Raw genomic sequence first — 22,118 nt, forward strand, 5'->3', positions numbered from 1 at the left:
TGTGCTTTCTACTGTTTTTCATAATTATGTGTGCTATATTTTGTGTAAAGCTTTTTCTGCCTCTATCAATATAATCATATAATTTTTGTTATTTTGTTATTGATATGGTCTTGCTTATAGTTTTCCTAATGTTGAACCAGCCCTACATAGCTGGCCCAAATCTCGCCTAGTCATAGTGTATGATCTTTGTGATATATTGATTTATATAAAGTCCTTGCTATTATTATATTTTACATCTTCACAGCAATATTCTTTAGGGAAATTGGTCTCCTGTTTTTTCTCTATTTTTGCTTCCTTGGTCTAAGTTTTAAAACATATTCAAGTCACAGAAGGAATTGGATAATACTCCCTTATTTTTTCAAATAATTTATCCAGTATTGAAATTAATTTTTCCTAAAATATTTGGCAGAATTCACTGATCCTGGGGATTTTTTCTTAGGTACACTGTTGACTTGTTCAATTTCTTTTTCTAAGATAGGCTTATTTAAGTATTCTATGTCTTCTGATACTCTATGCAGTTTGTATTTTTGTAAATATTCATCCCTTTCATTGATTGTCCATTTTACTGGCATCTAAGTGAGTGAAATAGCTTCTAATAATTACTTTAATTTCATCTTCATTGGTTGTGTATTAATTCCTTTCATTTTTGAAGCAGGTATTTTAGTTTGCTTTGGTTTGGATGAAGGGATACAGGGAACTGATTTCATTGGTTACAGATCTCCGAGTAAGGAAACTCGCCCTTTCCAAATAAATCAGCAATCGTTCTTCTCCTCATTCTATATGAGAAGAAGTCCCTGAGACAACAGGATTTTAAATGACGTGTACAATATGTGTCATGGGCAGGAATCAAAACCATGTTGTCCCAAATGTGAAGCAGACTTGTCCTCCCCTTGCATATGTTGTTTCAACTCCTAACAGAGTTGTTATGAAGAAAGCTCTAAAGTGCTATGAAAATGTGAGTTTTTTGGATTAGGCCAACAGGGTCTAAGCACATGCCTACCATTCTACCATTTACTACTGTAGCAACAACAGCTACCAGGTGGCAAGCTAGCAGGCTTGGATCAATTAGTAACTCTAATTGAAGAGGACTAGAATGCATTATGTAATTAAATTCGTGTAACTCAAATACACATGTGTTTTTATGATCCAAATCTCTAGCCCACTATTGTAAGTCTTATAATCCCTAGTTTATGAGCAGGGATGTTTGGATTATTAATAGTTAGACAACTCTAGACTGGCTTCTCTTTGCTGTTTATGGAACTCTGTTACTGCTATTATTCACATTTTCCAGGATTTCGTGCTCTTACTTTACCCATATGTATATATCGATATCTATATAGCCTAATTCTCTCTTTTCTTCCACTTTCATCACTCATTTTTTGCATGGGAATGTTGAGGCAAGATATAGAGAACCAATCATCAGACATAATTTTACAGAGGGCAAAATATCATGTAAATGTTCTATGTGTGTCTGTGATATATAACATATATATATAGTATTACATCTGAGAATATAATATATAAATGTGGAAAAATATTCAAACCAACGACAAGCAAGGTAGAATTCAAGTAAGAGTATGATCATGACATTCAAATGTAACCATAGACGTCTATGTTGTTTCTTAATGAAATATAATGAAATCAATCAAGCAATAAGTAGTCATGACAGCATCTTTGTTCTCCAAGAAGGTCCCATGTCTCTCTTCTCTTTCTTCATTGCATGGAAATACTCCCTTTTGCATGAACAAGAAAGTGAGTAAATCCCTACTTTAAGTTCCGTTGAATCAATGCCCCCCACACATATTTTTTCTGTCATTTTTATCTGTCCCTCGGGAAAGTGGTTTAACTTAACACAGAATATATGAAAGAGTCCCCTTGATCTTGAAAATGAGAACTACTATGCCTTTTATTCCTTCATGGCATGTCTAACTTAGCAAAGGCAATTGAACTAAGGGACTGAAGCACATTTTGAATATAATCTTTAATAGCTATCATATTCAAATAATTTAGGGGCTGAGTAGACCAAATTTCCCCCTACAACTTGGAAACCTACCCTCAATTAGAGCAAGGATGAAAATCTGGCCACACTTGAAGCTATTTGGCAGAAAAATCATTAGGCTGCCACTGATACGGCTTTATTAATATGCTATACAGTACCTTACTCAGAACCACTCTCCTTTGAGTAGCCATTGTTTCCAATAATTGCCAAGGAAATTCATCAGGCAGCACTGGCTCAATTCCAAAGAAAAGGGTAGAAACCAATTAAACGCTTAAAAGTTTTTAAGGGTAAATTAGAAAGTGGATGTTAGAAACCCCTTCAGATCTAACTAGAAGTGCAGAACTGACTTTTACATAAGATCTCTGGCTAGGGTTTCTATTCTCATCTAAGTCTCTAGGATATATACTACATCTCCCTGTCAGCCACACAAATTAGACCTGCCTACAGGCTAGGAGCAGTCAGGAAGATGGCTTAGCTATTCACTTGTTCCTTGAAGAAGATCTGGTTGGAACTGGAAAAACTTTAGGCAAATTCTATACATTCATTACCTTCCGTGAGTTTAGATTCTGCACCTCCAAAGGAAAAAAAATCATAGAGAACCCCTTTAGGCAGCCCCAGGTTCCCTCTGATGCCAAGAAAGCCGGAAAAGAGAGGAGCCAATACGCAATTAATCTTAACTGTCTTCCTTGTTCTGATTCCAATTTGCTTACTCTGTTATGTTTTCATCTCCCTCATGGAGACCCAGAGCTTCATGAGCAATTAAGCTTCGCTAAGCTACAAGTTGTCCCATACCTTTAAGAATATTGAGTCAAAGTGGAAATTGCACATTAGTACAATGCTTAAGAAGTCTTACCAGAAATGTCAGAATCGGTAAACATTTATTAAACTCCGACTTTGTGCTAGGAATTATGCTGAGTGCTGAGAATGCAAAGGAGGGTATAAGACAGCCCCTGCCCTCAAGGAGCTTATAGTCTAATTGGCAGAAAATAGCATGTGAAAAGAAGCTAAAAAGCCGAAAGGAGTAGAGAGGTTATGTGGGTGGGGACATGATGAAGTCATCCAACTCTAATGACAAATGAAACGAGGATATGAGAGTTTCGGGGTTGATTTAATCTTGGAAAATGAGTTTGTGGATATTAAGTCCAGGAAAGTATCCAGGTGGCAAATGATGAGGTTCCTTGGGCACCCTCCTTAAATGTAGAGGAGCTCCCAGATATCCACCCCCCACCCAATCTCTGCAATCAAAGGGAAGGAGGGATCTATAGATTGCTGAGAAAGTATGTTTCTTTTTTTTTTAATTCTTACCTTTCATCTTAGAATCAATAGTGTGTGTTGGAGTGGTAACAGCTAGGCAGTGGGGGTTAAGTGGCTTGCCCTTGGTCACACAGCTAAGAAGTGTCTGAAATCAGATTTGAACCCAAGACCTCCTGTCTCTAGGTCTGGGTCTCTATCCACTGAGCTACCTAGCTAACCCCAAAAGCATAAGTTTCTGAGTTGATTTTATCTTGAAGAATTATGAGAAAATCTGTTTCAAAGAGAATGTGGGACTTTTTTTTTGAGAGAGTGAAGCAAAGCGCCAGGTGTCCTATTGTGTGACAACTAGCTGATGGCTATCTGATACTATTTCTTTTTTTTTAAACCCTTCCCTTCCGTCTTGGAGTCAATGCTGTGTATTGGCTCCAAGGCAGAAGAGTGGTAAGGGCTAGGCAATGGGGGTCAAGTGACTTGCCCAGGGTCACACAGCTGGGAAGTGGCTGAGGCCAGATTTGAACCTAGGACCTCCCGTCTCTAGGACTGGCTCTCAATCCACTGAGCTACCCAGCTGCCCCCTCTGATACTATTAGTCTCTTAAGCCTGTTTGGCATAGCTGTGGCTATGATTGTTGACATAGATTTAGATTCTCTTAGTTTAGGGATTGGTGATCAGGACTCATTTCTGGCAGAGTGAAGTATAGATGGCATCAGGATAAAGGGGCAGCTGGTTTGGGGAAAATTCTTTGGAATACAATACAATAAAATAATTGTATGATTTCTTTCCTTACAGCAGTACATCTGTTTGGCCTGACTTGGCAATTGCAGCCAGTTGAAGGACAACTCTACGAAAATGGAGTTAGCAAGGGAAACCGAGGGACTGAATCAATGGATGCTACCTACCCACCAATCGGGGGAAAGGTTTCTGATAAAACAGAGAAAAAAGGTACTTTGCTGAAGATGAGTAAATTATTATTAATGGCTTTCCTCACAATTTGGTTCTTCAGAAGTACTGCATGAGGATAGGACCAAGATGTCAATGTGTCTTATGTAATAGAGCTTTCCTTTGGTGCCTTGGGTAGAAGCAGAATGAATTTTCCAAAACTGTAGGCCCTTTGGAAAACAAGGAAACCTTGACACAGTGAAAGTTTCAATACACTTAAGATTTCTTTTGCACCCCAACTATCCTGCCGCAAAGTTGGGATGAAGATCATTTGAAAATGTGCACCTAGGGGGCAGCTGGGTAGCTCAGTGGATTGAGAACCAGGCCTAGAGACTGGAGGCCCTAGGCTCAAATCTGGCCTCAGACACTTCCTAGCTGTGTGACCCTGGGCAAGTCACTTGACCCCCATCGCCTAGCCCTTACCACTCTTCTGCCTTGGAGCCAATACACAGTATTGACTCCAAGACGGAAGGTAAGGGTTTAAAAAAAAAGAAAATGTGCACCTTTTAGTTTTTGATTAAGAACATATTATCTTGAACATTGCCATAAAAACTGATGAACTACTTGTTCTCTTCAGCCAACAATTCTCTTCCTCCCCACCACCACCATTCTCCTTATAAACTGGTTGACTGTTCAAAAGCTTTTGCATAAGGGGATTTGAAATGATGGTTCTTCATATTTTGTAAAAGCAGCTTATGATATGCTTTGTAAAGTGATGGAGTGTCTTATGTCTCATCCAAGATTTCAAATGCTTTTAATAATGGGTATCTGATACCTTTTGTTATTATTGGATGGCTACAGATTAGTAAAAAAAAAGTATGGAAAGCAAGAGTCCTGGTTGATCTGTAGAACACTTGACATTTCAAGATATATAGAAATGCCTTCTGCTCATCAGATACTTGGATGGGGGTGGAATATAAGGAACATGACCTCAAAGCCACTGGCAGAGGACTGACTTATGGAGGCCAACTAATATCACTTGGGAACTCCTGACTTATTTCAACCTCACTGTCATGTCATAAGCCTAGCAGTCATAAACTTTTCATTCCTTTTGAATAATCCGTTTTCACCTGTATTTTTTGAAAAAGGCCAAGAGATGGTCTTTGGTGTAACTTCTTTTTTTGATGCAAAAATAGTGATTTCCATTCTCCAAGTTGCATCATAGCTCTGAGCTATGTCTTCTTCAGTTCCCCCTGCCTTCACCAGCCAACCTATTCTCATTCAGACCCTGTAGGAAGACACAGTCTTCTGAAATAGGGGCTCAAACCAACTGGCATATCAGTTTTGCTCCAATTCCATTTGGAGAATTCATTGCCATTGGACTAGATTTAGTTGAACACATTGATCAAACACATGCTTCATCCCAGCACCATAAAAACCAAAAGTCTACCTCTTACCCTTAGCAAACTTCCAAGTTCATTAGGAGACAAAGCTGGATCGTTTATTCTTATACAAGAATTTTAAAAACAGGCAATTTCAGTTACCAGTTGGAATACTTGACTTTTGGGTTGTATTTTGTTATGTTTGCATGACTTTGCTTTGGTTCATGATTCAGTAAAACAGAATCCTCAGGATTCCACACAATAGGTTTGGTTGTTGACCCTAATTCAAAATGGTGCTCACTGCAACAGTTAGTTACATCATTAGTTTCCAACAAAAGCATACTCTCCTGTGCAGGTAGTGTCCTCGTCCCTCCGGGGACATCCTGGAGAGACTACTGATATCAGAGCAATCAGGCCAGGAGAGAGAACAAAATTCACCTCACCTTCAGGTGGAGAGACCTCATTCCTAGTTTGGATCCTCTCTTGTTGGTCCATCCCTGGGACAAACCCAAGTAAAGTATATCGTATCAATATGGGGAAAGCATCAGGAGATTCAAGCTGCCATTTTAATATTTTCTCTTCCAATTCCAGTAGTCATGTGACTTGTGGGGAGTGTTAAGGAAGGTAGAAGATCATCAGCTCATAGTCTCAGCACACCTTTGTGCCTGTTTTCACATATAGATTTTTAGATTTCTTTCCAGGGAGCCTAATACAATTTGGAAAATTGCAACCAAAAAAAAAGACTTGGAAGGAAAGCCCTAGAGGCTCTCAACAACAGTGAATTTTTTAAGGCAAACTTTATCACTCCATATTTTTATATAACATGACAAGTTACACAAATGTGCAAAAAAAGTTCATCCAATTACAACAGCAGAAAGACCAAACCAATTTCAGTTAAATATTTTATGAAGAACAATCACCAGAATTTTTTATCATACATGCCAAGTTTTAGCTTGAAATAACCTTTTGTGGAGGCATGAACACAACCTCCTGAAAGGAAATTTTTATTCCCTTTTTGTACTTTAAGTTAATCAATCAAGAATTTAAAGTATCCCTACTTAATACTTAGTAAGTCACTAACAAATAAAATTCATGCCCTAATAGACCACAAGAACTGCCCCCCACCCTGAGCAGTGCCAGGCAAATTGGGAGGCTGTGATTGGTTCTTGAAATGTGATGAGGAATGCTGATGGGTGGAGAAAACTGTCTATAGGTGTAGCCTGAGAGAGATTCAGAGTCTTCATTCTTACTCTTCATGCTTGGCACATTCTTGAGCTCTTCCTTCTTGGCAGCCTTTAGCCTAGGGAGCATGAGCTCTGGTCTCTGCTTGATGGCCTTTAGCCTAGGGAGCACGAGCTCTGGTAGAATTCTTGGCAGTCTTGGCCTCATTTGCACTGAAGGTTCTCGGCAGTTTTTCAGCATCTATGCCTCTTCAGATTTCAGCTTCCTGATCTGGACTTTGGATTCTGGTGAGATTCGAATTTGGATTTGTATTCATGGTCCGGAGGCACTAGGATTAGAACTTAGGATAATTTTTAGCTAGGTGATATTTTCTACCTCCTTCCTATATTTCCCACTTTAATATCTCTAACTTGCTGTAAATAAAGCTACTAAAGCTACTAACCGAATCATAGTTTTTTTAATTTTTATAAATGGCAACCACAATTCTTTTTATCAAACCAAATTTTTAACTATTACATTTGGCCACCAAGTTTAATTATTTTAGCCTGAACCATAGCTCTACTTTTGAGGGTGCTGTTCTATTGCATTTTTACTACATATTACTTATCAAGTCCAAAAATCTTGTTATAATATAATGGATGAATCTTGAGGAAAATCTTAGGTATTGACAGGACCATTTGCAATAATGTAAGAGTATTATCAGATCCTATTGGGGTTTCTCAGCACTTTTCACTCTAGTGATATTATCCAAATCCCCATTTTTATGTTATTCATTATATATAAAAGAAGCAGGTTGGCCTAGTGAATAGAGAATGGACGTTGGAGCCCAGAAGACTTGAGTTTGGCCTATGACACATACTATGTGACTTAAGAAATCATTTAATCCCTTATCCCTCTAGGGAGAAGGTACCAGTCTGTCTTGGGAGAGAGAGATTCTGCACCTAGAAATTCCCTATGTCAGCAAAATCACAGGTCCAGCCTCTCCATGTCTCTCTCATTGTAACATAAAACCGACTGACCGACAATTACCGGATAGCACTTTGCCCATCTTTCTGCTCTCTCTTTAGAAAATTGAGCCACAAAATACAGCAAACTGCTTTGGATCTTATCATTGTACCCCAGTTTCTCCACGTAGGAAATACATCAACTGAACTAAATGATCTCTCAGTCTCCTAGTTCTAAGGCTCAAAGATTTAATGCAATTTAGTCAAGTTCTGTAAAATGTGGTTTTAAATTGACACCTTTCATCAAATTTTTGACTCCTTGTAGTTTAGAAATTTGCCATCTCCAGTGTTTGGGTTCCATTTCATTGCAAATTGAGCACCTTAAAATGTTTATCATCTTCTTCCTTGGCAGACTGATGGATAAGGAGACTTTTTATAAAAATCTGTCAATCAAATTCTGTTAAAATTGGATTCTCATTAACAGTCATTATCCATATTTTCTTTTCAATGCAACATAGAAGAATAATTTTCTCCCCACTTACTTTTCCAAACGAAACAAAAAGAGATATTTGATTGCAAACATTCATTTTGTTAAAAAAGATTTTTAAAAAGCAGTGTGGTAGAGCATTAAAAAGCAGTCACTGGATTTGAAATTAAAGGAAATGACTTCAAATTCTGACTGCCAGTTTTTATCTTTTATACCCTAAATAAGTCACTTCATCTTTCTCTCAGCCTCAGTTTCCTCCTTTGTAAAATAAGATGGCTCCTGTGTTTCCTTGAATAGAAAAAGAAAGAAGTCAATTTTAACTGCATACTGCAATCTTGTCCCAACTCCCTGAAATCTAAGGAAAATCTGGTCATTCTATGCCTTCATTATGCCATAAATATTTATTGACTGCCTACTATGTGTAAGGTCCTATGTTAGGCACCCTGGAGCATCCCAAAAGTCCATGAAACATAGTTCCCATTCTCAAAGCACTTACACCATGGATAGAGTGAGTGTATACCATTTATTTTCCAATCACAATTTACTGTGAGTTGAACTTTGTACTAGAATGCTATTGAGGGAGCAGCTGGGTATCTCAGTGGATTGAGAGCCAGGGCTAGAGGTCCTAGGTTCAAATCTGGCCTCAGACACTTCCCAGCTGTGTGACCCTGGGCAAGTCACTTAACCCCCATTGCCACTTACCACTCTTCTGCCTTGGAACCAATACACAGATTCCAAGATGGAAGATAAGGGTTTAAAAAAGTGCTATTGAGGCATATAGAGAAAGAAAAGGCCTAGTACCTGTCCTCAAAGGAACCTAGTGGAGCAGACATGATGTTCATAAGCAAAGCAATTTGGCAGCATTTGCAAGGCAACATCAGATCAGCATATCAGCAAAATAATAGACCAGGTAGTAAATCTTTAGATACCTTGGGAGGGGGGGGGGGTTGTGTTCTGAAGGAATTGGCATGGAAAGGGATAAAGTAGACACAGCCAAAGATGAACTACATCCTCTTCACCATCCTGCCAGAGGTTGAAGGGCTAGCTTTGTCCAAGGAGAAGTGGCATTGGAGCCATGACTTTAAAGTTAGAGGCCAAACAGGACCAGGCAGCTAAGAGATCTCTTCCAAGGAACCTGGATGTGGAAGGAGTAGTCCATCCTGCTGTCTGCACACTGTCTCAGCAAGCTTCTCCATTTGACCCCTCTTCCACCAACACAGCTTTGTATAGTGTTCATTTTATAGTTGAGAAATCTGAAGCTGTGGAAGGTTAAGTGATTTGCCCCAGCTTGGAGGAAAGGTTTGAATTTGGGTCTTCTGGACGTCAAGGCCAGCTCTTTCTAAACAAGACAGGAGCCTTGTGGGAACAGCCAAGCATGAGTTTTTTCTTAAGCTCTTTCTTAAGTTTAAGTTCTTTCTCAAGCGTATTTTCTTAGGTAGTATCCTCATAACAAAGGTGAACTCAAAGCAGAGTGTGACTGATTTAGCCTTCCTGTGTGCAGTTGGAGTGCAGTCTCAAGCTGAGATGTAGACACCTAGAGCATAGTGTTGGAGATCCTAAAAGGCTGGTAGAAGACGTATTAGACTAATACCCACCATGCAATGATGAGTGATCTAGAGGTCTTGGGGGAAGGTCATCACCAGTAGGGGAGGCCCCTGGAAGGAGGAGTCAAGGCATTGTAGCACTTATCTGGATACAGTCTGAACAACACATATTGTGTGTAGAGTATCAGTTTTAATTGGAGGTATTTTGGAGCCAGTTTGTACCAGCTCATAAGAGCCAATTGTCAGATTTTCACTGAGCATATATACCTCTGAAATCTGTAAATGTTACAAATCAGAATTTCATTTATTATTTTTTGATTGTCAACAATTTTAGAAGATGATGGAGAAAAATGTTCATAATATAGTTTAAACTTAAAAGTGTGTCACTCATATATTTTTTCCCAGAGAGCTAATTGTGGATCATTCACCGGCATAACCCCGGTTTAAATGCTAGATTAGATTTAAGGACCACATACGTTCATTTCCTCTGTCCAGCCCATTGGACCAAGGTTGGTTTCTTTGGACTCAACCTAAAGCAAAAGAATCCTGAGTAACAGTTGGACAATCAAAGGAAAGAAATTGCTAGGACCCAAGAGCTCAGAAGGGAAACTGGATGGTTAGTTGAACTCGCTCAGCAGGCAGAGTCAAACCACTCCTAAATTTTAGTAGCTTTCCCTTAAAGACTATTTGAGCCTAAGACTTTGTGGAGAAGTTGGGAATAATTCATATGAGCGCAGTAAAGTATGTGAATAAAATAGAGAAATGTACTAAGAGACAATGATGGTGGAAGGTAACATGATTATTTTTCAAGATTGATGGCAAATGGCAATAAATGTTCGCTCCAATGCTGTATATATGTTTTCCTGACACAAGATTAGAGCAGGTCCAGTTTGAGTGTAGCAGCTGGTTTTTTACTATATTAAATCACTTTATCAATATACTTCAGTTTTAACAAAAGCTTTTCTAAAACATGTTATAGATATGCTTTCTAAAACAGATTTATGGAAAGGGCTCACTCTGATAAAAGATAAACTTGGTTACAGCATCAAAAATTGATGTAAAACGTTCCTGATCATATATGTTTAATGTTTCATTCTCATCCTCTTCTTTTTCCGAATGAACACACACAGTCAGTGGATTGATGGAAAAAACATCAGAGTGGCTCAGATTTAGGGTACAGTATTTCACTGAGGGAGAACTTGGCTATGTTCTATGACACAGTTATCTAAAATTAGACATCTAAATCTCTCTCGAGACTCCAGTTTAACTCTATAATCCATTACTATAGTCCAACAAGTCACTAGTTAGTAGAATGTGAGCTCCTTGAGGACAGAAGTTGTTTTTGCCTTTTTTGTGAGTCCCCGGCACCTTGTATAGTGAGTACTTATTAAATGTGTATTGATGAGCTTTTTTTTTTATTTATAATTTTCTGCCTTCATCACCTCTTGGCATAATGACTTTCAAGAGTTGATTCCATTGTAAATTACATTTCTTTTTATTTATTATAAGAGTAGTGCTCTGGCCTCAAGTGATTCTCTTGGAGTGCTCTATCATTTGCTTAGCAAGTTTGTGTTTATCCAAATGCTGTTGACGGTACTCTAGATTCCAGTGTATCCCCTCTCATACTCTTTGTTTACATCCTTGTACAACTCTTGCCTTTCTTTTGATCATAATTATATTATAGTTTGAGGACTAGATCTGCTCACTATAGCATAGGTGCAGATAGTATCCTTCCAATGCTGTAGATTCAAATCTTGGGGAGACACTCACTTGGTAAATCTCATAACAAGGTTTGAACCCTGGTAAAATTGTCAAGAACGTCATTCTAGGATTTCACCAAAAGCTCTAGAATTTAGTACAGTATTTCCAAATGTGAATAAGATTTTGGAAATACCTTTAGCTTTCATGTGCTTTTGAGCTTGTGTTCCCTTCCATGAAAGAAGGAAATAGTTGATACAGGAGAGAAGCAACTCTTGTTTTGTTCATATATAACAATACTCAGTACAATTTCATGGTCTGAAATCTGTTAGCCTGGCTGATGTTCTTAGATAAATCTCTTGTGAGAGGCTTGCAAAAGGAATAGACTCTAGTCCTTGCCCAAGAAGAAATTAGACCTAAATTTATGAAACAGAGCTAAAACAAATGACTATATACAAGCTTGAGCAAATAAAATATAGTGTAGTCAACTGTAACTCCACAGAAAGAGTAACATCAGTACTAAGCAACTCAGCAAGGTCCAGGGGATAAACAAAGGGGGGTGAGTATGTCATCATTCTTAGGATCAGAAATGACCATCTGTATGGAACCTGAGACCTCATTCTATCCTACTGTCCTTGGGGATGGGGGAGGATTCAAATACAAATTCTCTGTCTTCAAATCTTGTGCTTTTTCTGCTATACCACATAAGCCAGGTATGGAGAAGGGGCCTAAGTCTTTAAAAGAAGGAAGGATGGTGTAGAGTTCTGAAAAAAGGAAAGGTCGTGATTTGGCAGAAAGGAGAGATGGAATTCAAAGCAGGATGTGTGTACACACACACACACACACACACACACATATATATATATAAATATATACACACCCTGCTTTGAATATATATATATATATATATTATATCAAGTCAACAAATCAATTAAGCATCTTTAGTGCTAGGCTTTATGGATGATAGAAAAATGTAGAAGATATGATCTCTGATCTCATGGAATATAATGAGTTGTTCAATCCTGACCTAAAAACATCTGACTTCAAAAGAGATTCCCAGGGAGATCTTTGACCAGTTTACTTAGAACCATGAAAAAATAGGCAATTATCCATAGCATTTTCCAGGGAAGGGTTTCTTTTCTTGATATTTCAATAATTCATTAGATCCATTATCTGAATTCCATTAGTATAACTCAGAACAAGTCTTCTTATCCCGAGCTTTGTCTGACTCTTTCCATGGATCTTCTATAGGCAGACTACCCAACATGCTAGTGTATTTCTATTAAGTTTCTTGACATTGCTGTATACCAGTGGAATACATGAACTACCTGGTATTCCTCATTCTTGATACGGAACTATCTTACCTCTGTTTCTGGTCATGTGTCTTTTTGATAGCATTGGTAATGGTGCTTCTTTTGCACAGTACTTCACTGATAATGTGTTGTGATCTCTTCGTACTGCCTTATATGTCTTTAAGTTACCAACACTGAAATTCTTTAACAATTGTGGTTTTCTGTGATGAGCAACCGTATAACCCAGTGGAATAATTTGAAGGGGAGGCAGAAACACCAAATCAAGATTTCAGTGGTGTGAGGAACTTCAGTCAGAAAATTTTGTCTGCCAAACTCTAGGGAAGCTCATCAAATACAAATGAAGTATAAAATAGAAGTTGGACAGACTACAGAGGACCTGGAGGCACCACCTTCAAATATGACTCACAAAATAAACACTTTCTTTTACCTTGGTTTTTACCAAAGAGGATTATATGGAGATTCCCATTACCAAATTGTTAATAGAAATTAGCAAAATCAGATAGTAGTGTATTCTAAGGATGATCCAAGCCAAGATGGTAAAATAAATGTGGATGAATCACTGGTACTGGATAGAGGGTTTCCACCTGAGTGTTTTTAAAAGAACTCAGGTATGAATGGCTAAAATAGATAACAAATGACCATTATGGTGGAGGACTGGCAGATAAATGTGAACCATCACAAATATAAAGGTTTCTCAGACATCATAGGAAATTCTAGACTGATGAGGCTCAGCTCAGTACCAGGCAAACATAGCAGAGTTTGCAATAAAAAGATGGGATAACATCAAACTAAAAACAGCTTACTGAATAGAAAGCAACATATTTTGTATGAGGGAAAATCATCAGAGAATCTCAACATTCTAATGGAACACAGGGGTCATCTGGCTCAACTTTTACTTGAACAATTATTCCAACAAGAAATTATCCAATCTTTCTTCAAAAACTGTGAAAGGAAGCTCACTATCTCACAAAGTATCCTTTTTCACTTTGGAACAGATCTTTTGGGAAAAATTTTCCCTATATATCAAACCTAAATTTACCTCTTCATAATTTCTACCCATTTCTCGTAATTCTTTTTTCTGAATCCAAATATAATTGTCCTTCCATAGAAGAGCCTTTAAAATAAAATATTTTGACATGCCTTTTTACCCTCCACCCAAGGATTCTCTTCTCTAGGCTAGACATTCGCAGTTCCTTCATCTCATTTTCATTTGTATTGACTACAAGGTTCTTTACTATCCTGATTACTCTACTCTGAATATACTCTAGATTATCAGTATTCTTCAGAAAGTGTAGCACTCACAATGGAATGCAGTGCTGCAAATGTGATCTGACCAGAGAAAAGGACAAGATTGCCTACTTGAACAATAGGCTTCTCATTGTCACTTATGACTGTGCCTAAGCAAGAATACCTCTTCATTCTGCCCAAATGTTATGGGGCCTTTCCTTGAAGATAGGAGGAGCCTACTGTCTCATCATAGAACCCATTCTATTTTGGAATGACTTTATTAGAATTTCCTTTACATCAAATCTAAATTCATCTAGGATTTTGCTGGTAATCTAAGTCATATTCAGTGGCTAAATATTTTCTTACTCCATTTTTAATGCTTTTGAAAAGTTGTGTCCTTCTACTGTTGATCAGGATTTCTCTTAATTTTCCTCAATCCTTCAAAGAACACGGATAGTGCTTCAGTTATCACTTTTTTTCAGTGCCCTATATTTGGACCAGATGACCTGAACTCATCAAATTCTACTCAGGGCTCTCTTTTAATCTCATTTTTTTATATTTGAGATCAACTCCCTGTCAGCCTTATTTTTTCTATCCAGAACAAAATAAAAAGTGGAGCACACTGGCCTTCTCTCTGTTTCCTCTACCCCACTCTGAATAGTGCTCTTATCCTCTTTTTTGAACAGATTATTTGAAAGCTAAGCTGGTTGTTGAATTCTCCAAACCATCCACATTCATCTCAATATACAAGTCCTCTTCTGCTTCTTCATAAAAATTATTTCACTTTGTGTCTAGAATTTGGATTTTTCCTGTGGAAATTTATAGTTCATGAGATTCTACCTATCTTTCTGAAATTTTTGAAATATCTATTTTCTCAAAATATAGGGAGATTATTTCTCACTTTCTTTTTCCAAGGTGGCTATGTCATTCTATTCCCAGATTTCTTTTTTTTCTATCACGAGTTTTTAGCCCACTTGACTTTCAAGATTCTCGGCCAGTTCCTCTTCTTTGGTGAGAGTCCCTGGAATCCCCTCATAAATTCTACCATCTTTTGAAGGATAGAATTATTATTGAGGTAAGTGCAGAAGTTAAATTAGTAACTTTTGAACTGAGGGAAAGACAGAGACAGATGGACAGAAAGAGACAGACATATCTACCAAATACCTGAATAATTCAAGTAATCTATCATTACTGGGTCAGACTTGGGATCTCTTTTCTGAGCAATGCCTCTCTTTCCTCTTTTTGTCCAGGTGGTCTGTAATTTATTCCAATCACAGTATAACTTCCTTATTTACTTGTTATTGTCACCAAAATTCTCTCCATCATCAAACCCCTCCATCTGTGTCCTGCATTTCCTCATATGAAGATATTTTATCAATCTATAGAGGTATTCTTCCATTATAGGATGTCTTTTAAAGATCACTCCTTTTCCTTATCCCATTCCATTTGAATGAAGTATCTTTTTCATAAGCTATATTCTAGTTTTGAGGATCATCCCATCAAGTGTCCACCATGCTGCTGAGGTCAAATTTGACTTTTTACTCTTCTCATTTGGAAACTAGCTCATACATTGACCCATGACATCAATGAGTGTTCATTTTTAATATGTAATAATATTATTTAAAACTCAGCTTCCTGTGTTGATGCTATTTTCCAGTGGAGTTTAAGGAAATTATTCCTTTCCAAAAATGCTAGTAATCAACACATAACCATTTTCCTACAAAGATGACTGACATCTTACTGTGTAGTGCCTTACTTCTAGCCTTGAGATCCTTAAGGTTATGATCTCTATTTTTAGTCTTACTACACAAGAACTATGAAATCCAAATGTTTAATCAACAGGACAGTTATCACAATGAGACTTAAAGAAATCCTTAACAAAGGAGACAGATATACTTTCTTTTTAAAAAACCTTTAGCTTTGCTCTTATAATCAATTCTGGGAGTTAATTCCAAGGCAGAAGAATGGCAAAGGCTAGGCAATAGGGGTTAAGTGACTTGTCCAGAGTCACACAACTAGGAAGAGTCTGAGGTTTGATTTGAACTCAGGACTTCCTGTCCCTAGGCCTGATTCTCAATTCACTGAGCTATCTAGCTGCCCTTCAGATATACTATCAGAGAACATAAATGCTTTAAGTTCAAAATGCTATTAAGAAAAAAAACCCTTAATTGGGACTAAAATTTTTGAGAGGTCTTATGCAATGATGACTGAGTTTCTATGTTAAAATTGGAAAACAGTGGAAATTTTTCATTAATCCTAGTATGAAAATCTCTCACACAGATTTCTCCATAGTCTCCTATTATCTGTTCCAGTAAGGGACAGATCCACAGATAAAGAAAGGCACAGAAACATTGATAATCTCCCCCAATTTAAATCAGTTAGTAGATGCTAACATGTAGCAAAGTTATATGATTTTAAATTTCTTTCCTTCAGATTTTCATCAAGTCCCAACAGCTATCTGCAAGGCACCTTGAACATGTGCTTACTTTTCTTGTCCACTCTTAGATAAAATGTGCAGAAGCACAAACCCTAAAACTCTACAAAGTACATTGTATATCCCTGAATCATTGAGAATTGAGTACATATAGTACTTGCACACTTAGGAAAATGATATATAGTTAAAAATATTACTTAAGGCCATGCTAATAGTAAAGTAGGCTTCTTACTGCCTTCTTTACATCTTTCTGTAGCTTTAGATAATCTTAAATACTGATAAATACTTGCTTTGACCCAGTATCCTTGTCCTGGTACCAGTCATTTGGTAGGAAATCGGCAAAGAAACTAACGGTGCTTAAAACTTTAACCATTAAGGTAGGTCAACTTCCACTGAAATATACTACCGAGTCACATAGGATGTGTCTTTTAAAGACGACTGTCACTGGAATAGCCCACAGTGAAACTTGCCTTATGTTCAAGAAAGCAGTGCCTTTAAAATGCATGCTTGTATCCCCTCACTTAATCGTCCTCTATACTAAGTACCTCCTTAGCTTGGGTTAATTTTATGGAATTTCAAATGTGTTTAAAGACTATCCAAAATGCGTAGATGTGAGTCTGTGTCCTTGACCTTATAGTTATTGCAATAAAACCTTGTAATTAAAGTTTTAATTACCATGTGCCACTATCTTCGGGCCACCTCCCTCCCCACCACCCCAAAGTTCCATCATGCTTTACTTAGCCTAAGGTAACTATTGGAAAGCATCATTAAGCTTCAAGACATTTAGAGAGCTTGACATTGAATTAGGCCATTTCAAGGAACATCTTGAGTTGAAACAAAGCAAGTGTGTATACACACAACCACAACAGACTGGGAATCAACAAGCATTAGTTATCTGCTGTGTGGAACACTTTGTTTGGCACAAAGAAGGATAATTCAGATAAAATACAGTCTCTGTCTTCATGAAGTTTTCATTATAGAGGATGGGTTATCAAACACCATGTGCCAGGCACTATCATGCAAAACAGTGTACATGGAGGGTCTGAGAAAGAGGCAAGCTGAGTGCTGTCCAAGGTCTGAACGGTGAAAGTTCCGCCCTTGGGTTTGAGGAAGGAAAAACAGAGTAGGGGCGAGCTTTACAGATAAATATGATAAATAAAATATGGATAGGATTGCACAAGGTAGAGCTGAGGGGCAGAAACCCCCAGAGATATGGAATGCTCTCAGCAAAAGCAGAAGCCAGAGAATGCTGGATTTACATGAAAGATAGTAAGCAGCCTTTTTTGTCTAGAGCTTCAGCTACATGGAAGGGATTCACGTGAAATAAGTCTGGAAATCTAGGGTGGTGCCAGACTACAGAAGATCTTGAATGATTGATTATGAATTTTGAGCTTTTTGTGGTAGGCAATGGAGTGCTTTTTTTTCCCCTTGTTACTACAATTAAAAAAGTCATCTTTAGTAGACCAGTAAGTATCAAACCATTCCCCTGCTTTCTCATCTCTGTAAAATGTTCATGAGAATAATCAACATACATCGACATGCATGATGAAAAAATGAGAAATGAACAGACAGGTTTTGGAAAGAGATATTCTACAGCCAGACACATTTCTGCAGACTCGCAGGTACAGAAAGTATAAGATCACCCTCTTAAGGTTGTTTGTTAACTCTTTTAAAGCATTTGAATTCAACCATAAAAGCTTTTCTGTAACTAGTGTCTGCTCTGTAAAATTTAAGGTATTCTAAGATTCTGAGAGAGTGGTGGGGATATATATATATATATATATATATATATATATATATATATATGGAGGGGGGGGGGAATTGAGATAGAGAGGGCAGGGATTAAGAGAGAACGAGCACTGTTTCATTGACCACATAATGAATATCAAGTAAAGCAGTACTTGATTATGTTAAGATAATGTGTGCTCAACAGATATATTTGACATTTTCATGGAGCAAAGTGAACTCAGTTACCCCAGTGTCTCTGCCTCCATGGAGCTTTCACTCTAGTATTACAGAAGAGAGGAAATTTGTATGCAGTACTCAAAAACACTGTCATACAAAACAGTGTACTATATAGTTGTCCCTGCAAGGCATCTTTGAGACCATCTAGCCCACTCCCCTCATTTTGCAGTTGTGGATACTGAGTCCCAAAGATGTGATGTGATTTGCCCAAAGTCACATAAGTCATAAGTGGCTTAGGACTTAAACTCAGTTCCTTCCATGCTAAATACTTAGTACTCTTTCCCCTGAGGCAGCAAGGTGACACCTTGGTTGATTGCTGGACCCTGGAGTCAAATCCAACCTCAGACACTTACTAGCTGTATGACCCTACACAAGTACTTTAACCTCTGTTTCCCTTAGTTTCCTCAACTTTAAAATAACTGCACCCACCTCTCAGGATTGTTGTAGGGATCAAATGAGATAATTACAAATCACTTAGCACAGTGTCTGGCACAAAGTAGATACTGTCCAAATGTTTATTTCCATCTTCCCCTGCTATACCATACTGCCTTCTAATTGATCATCACTTGAGAATTTAGCCTAACAATCTACATAAGAAAAATCAAGTGGATGAATGTCTCTTCCCTGGAATATAACATGAGGTTATCCATCAGTGCACATAACTTGGACAGGCACTCAAGATGGACACTAAACTGGTTTTGGAGTTGATTAGGGAGATGAATTCGATTTGGAAAATTGTGTCCCCAAGCTTCTGTCCACAACAAACAAACATCATTCTTAGGGCCACTATTTTTCCTTATGGTGACACTTTGTTACTGTCAATCTTGAAATATCACTATCTCTGTAAAGTCAAAGTTGCAAGCCATCCAAAGTGAAATGGAGAGCATATAATGATTTGTGCTCAGGAAACTGCAGAAAATATTGAGAGATGAATGAATAGAAAAGGACATGGGCTATAGCAAGACTGGGGGATGACAAGCTAACAACCTGAGTGCTACAAGTTTAACTGCAAAAATAGTAAAAATTAGAATAAAGGAAGGTCCTCCTTGGAAGTCATGGATAAAAATTGTCCTGGCTGAGAAGGAATCTTCCATTTTGGAGACTTACTCTCCTCCCCATAGATGATTAAAATATTTTAATAAGAGAGATATTGAAAAAGTAATGGTTTAAATTGAACATAATCATTTTTGGTCTATATAATGAAAGTACTTTCAACAGTATTAGTAATTGCCCTCAAATACTCAAATCTTTCCACAGAGAAGCCTTGTTTTTATGTATATATGTAAGTATATATACATATATAAATATATGTATACACAGAAGCTATACGAAGCTAAAGAACATCAATAGGTCAAGACTTCAAACATTTGTTAAGCCCCTACCATGTGCAAGACATTGTTTTAAGTGCTTTTCTTTATAAAGAAAAGAAAAAAAAGCCCCTAATCTCACAGGGCTCACAGCCTAATGGGAAAGACAAAGCACATAAAGCTATATTTATTTATATAAGATGTAGACAGGATCAGCACTCTGGCTTTGATGGCCAAAAAGGAAGTAATTAAGCCACTTCCTCATTTTCCACCCTCCAACTTTGTCTAATTACTGGGGCTTTCCCTGGCCCGCTTTATGACAATAAGAAAAGTCTATGTGAAGCCATGATAAACACAGGCTCTCAATTCTTTGGTCTCTGTTTATCCAAAAGAAAATAATGCTATTTCTATGAAACAGCAAAAGCAGTGACAAAAAGACAACAGAAAGTTGAATGTTCTTTAACTACGTCCTCATCACTTTTCAAAGAAAAGATTGGATGCCAGGTTAAAGTGAAGTCAAATATTTCTCTTTCATTCTCAGAATTTTTTTCATAAAATTACCTTTTTAGAGGATTTATTTTGTACATAATTTCTTTCCACTTCAGTTCACCCCCCATTGAATAACACTGAAAAAATGGAATGAGAAATGTATTCAAACTCACAACAGCCCAATTTCATAAGCTAATTGAGAAAATGAAAGAAAAATGCTTCAGAAGATGATTTAATAGCATAGCTTCTTAGGAGGCTGTCTCCTTTCTGATGCATGCAGTGCTGAAGTGAAAAAAGCCCAGGAGGTGTGCCCCCATCCCAGGGCTGTTCAAATGTTCTTTTCTCATAGAGTCAAGGGGATTCTTCAGAGAATGATCACCATTAACAACTCATTTTAGTGTCTTTATTTAAATGACACAAGTAGAATGCATTGTCTATCCATCTCTTGTCACATCTGTCTTGTCCATAAATAGGTCATTTATTCATAAGGGACAAATACTGTCTCCTAAAAAACATTGGTTTTTGGTAACATGGGCCCCTTGGTAATCTGTTGAATCCCATGGCCTTGATTCAGAATAATGTTTTGTTATCTGTATTAATAATTGAAGAATATGCTAGATTTCAGTTAGCAGTCAGTGAAAATAAAGACACTGGTTTCTTTTTACCTGCCACGTTCACGGTGTCCCTGAAATCTATCTGCAGACTCATCAGGGGTCTGTGAGCTCCAGGTTACCATGCTGGACTGAAATTGGTTTCTATAGAATGGCTTGGGCATAGTGGGTGATTAGTGACTCCTTCCTGATGTTGGTGATCAGGGTCTCCCATACCTCTTCAACTTGGAGAGTTTCTTTGAGCACCATTTAACTTGGTAAGCTTTAGCTTTCAATCAAGTTAGACAGCACATAGAAATAGAATAAAAAGCACTGATGCCAGAGACAAGCAAGTCCCTCAATGAGCTGCTACCATGATTTGCATGTTTACTTGATGGCAACTGTCTTTATTAAAGACCCTAAGCACCTCAAAGCAATGTTTGTAGTACCTGGATTTATAATTGTATTTACGATTTTGTTCCTAAGGTACATTGCCCTCATTTTCTAAAGCCCTGAGTAGATTGAGAATAGAGAGTAATGCTTTCAGGTCACAACTGCTATTTCTCTCCCACAAGGAAAAAGTAACTTCTAGTGAAAAATAACAGCCTTATCTTATAGGTTCAAACATATTCAATTGAACATTTCTTTACCTCAAAGGGCAGGTGTTATTCTAAATGCCAATTCCACAAAATTATGACTACTGTCATACATAATTATGTTCAAAATTGCATTTGAAATCTATTATTAACACTGTTAACAGGGGACATTGTTAAAATAGTTATTACTCTTGGCCTTAACACAAAAAGCAATAATGTCAGTATTTCAGTGAGTTAAAAGCTACAGGGCAGCAGCCTCTGCATAAAGCCACTGCAGGTATGGTTCTTAATGGGCTGTTAATTTTATAGTGGGTGAACATAAAGGAAAGAGACTTTTAAAACTATTGTAGGTGTAGAAATTGCAGAAATGCAAAACTTCACCATTGGGAGGGGCCTTTGTGGCCATCTAGTCCCCATTTGGGCTTCACCAAGAACCATGTTTTACAACAAATGGTCATCCAGCTCTTGCTTGAGGACTGCTAAGAAAGAGCAACCCATTTCCTTGGCCCATTTCACCTTAGAATAGCTCTAATTGCTACAAAGCTTTTGCTTACCTTGACTAAGCCAGCCTCTCTAAGATTGGTACTATTGCTCCTACTTCGGTCCTTTGGACCCAGTAAAGCATTTCTAATCCCTCTTGAAAATGACAGCCATTCACTTACTTGAAGAGAGCTAGAGTATCACATTCTCCTAACCCAATCCATGTCTCAGCTTCTCAAAGCTAAGCATATCCAATTCTTTAAATAGTTCCTCATATACCTTTCTCTATATTGAGTACTCTACTCTAGAGAGTCTATGATTTCTCAGCATCCTCCCTACAGGACAGCT

General features: G+C 37.7%; 1 protein-coding gene across 6 annotated transcripts in view; it reads left to right on the forward strand.

Moving 5' to 3' along the window:
• The window catches only part of TENM1 (teneurin transmembrane protein 1), an 864,097-nt gene that overhangs the window by 599,353 nt on the left and 242,626 nt on the right, over positions 1-22,118 (forward strand). For all 6 annotated transcript variants that reach the window (XM_056808890.1, XM_056808889.1, XM_056808891.1 and 3 more), the window contains exon 7: positions 4,043-4,195. In XM_056808890.1, the coding sequence (XP_056664868.1) occupies positions 4,043-4,195 (153 nt within the window). The remainder of the gene's footprint in view (positions 1-4,042; positions 4,196-22,118) is intronic.

This window comes from Monodelphis domestica, chromosome X (assembly GCF_027887165.1).
Source record: "Monodelphis domestica isolate mMonDom1 chromosome X, mMonDom1.pri, whole genome shotgun sequence".
Lineage (NCBI taxonomy): Eukaryota > Metazoa > Chordata > Mammalia > Didelphimorphia > Didelphidae > Monodelphis > Monodelphis domestica.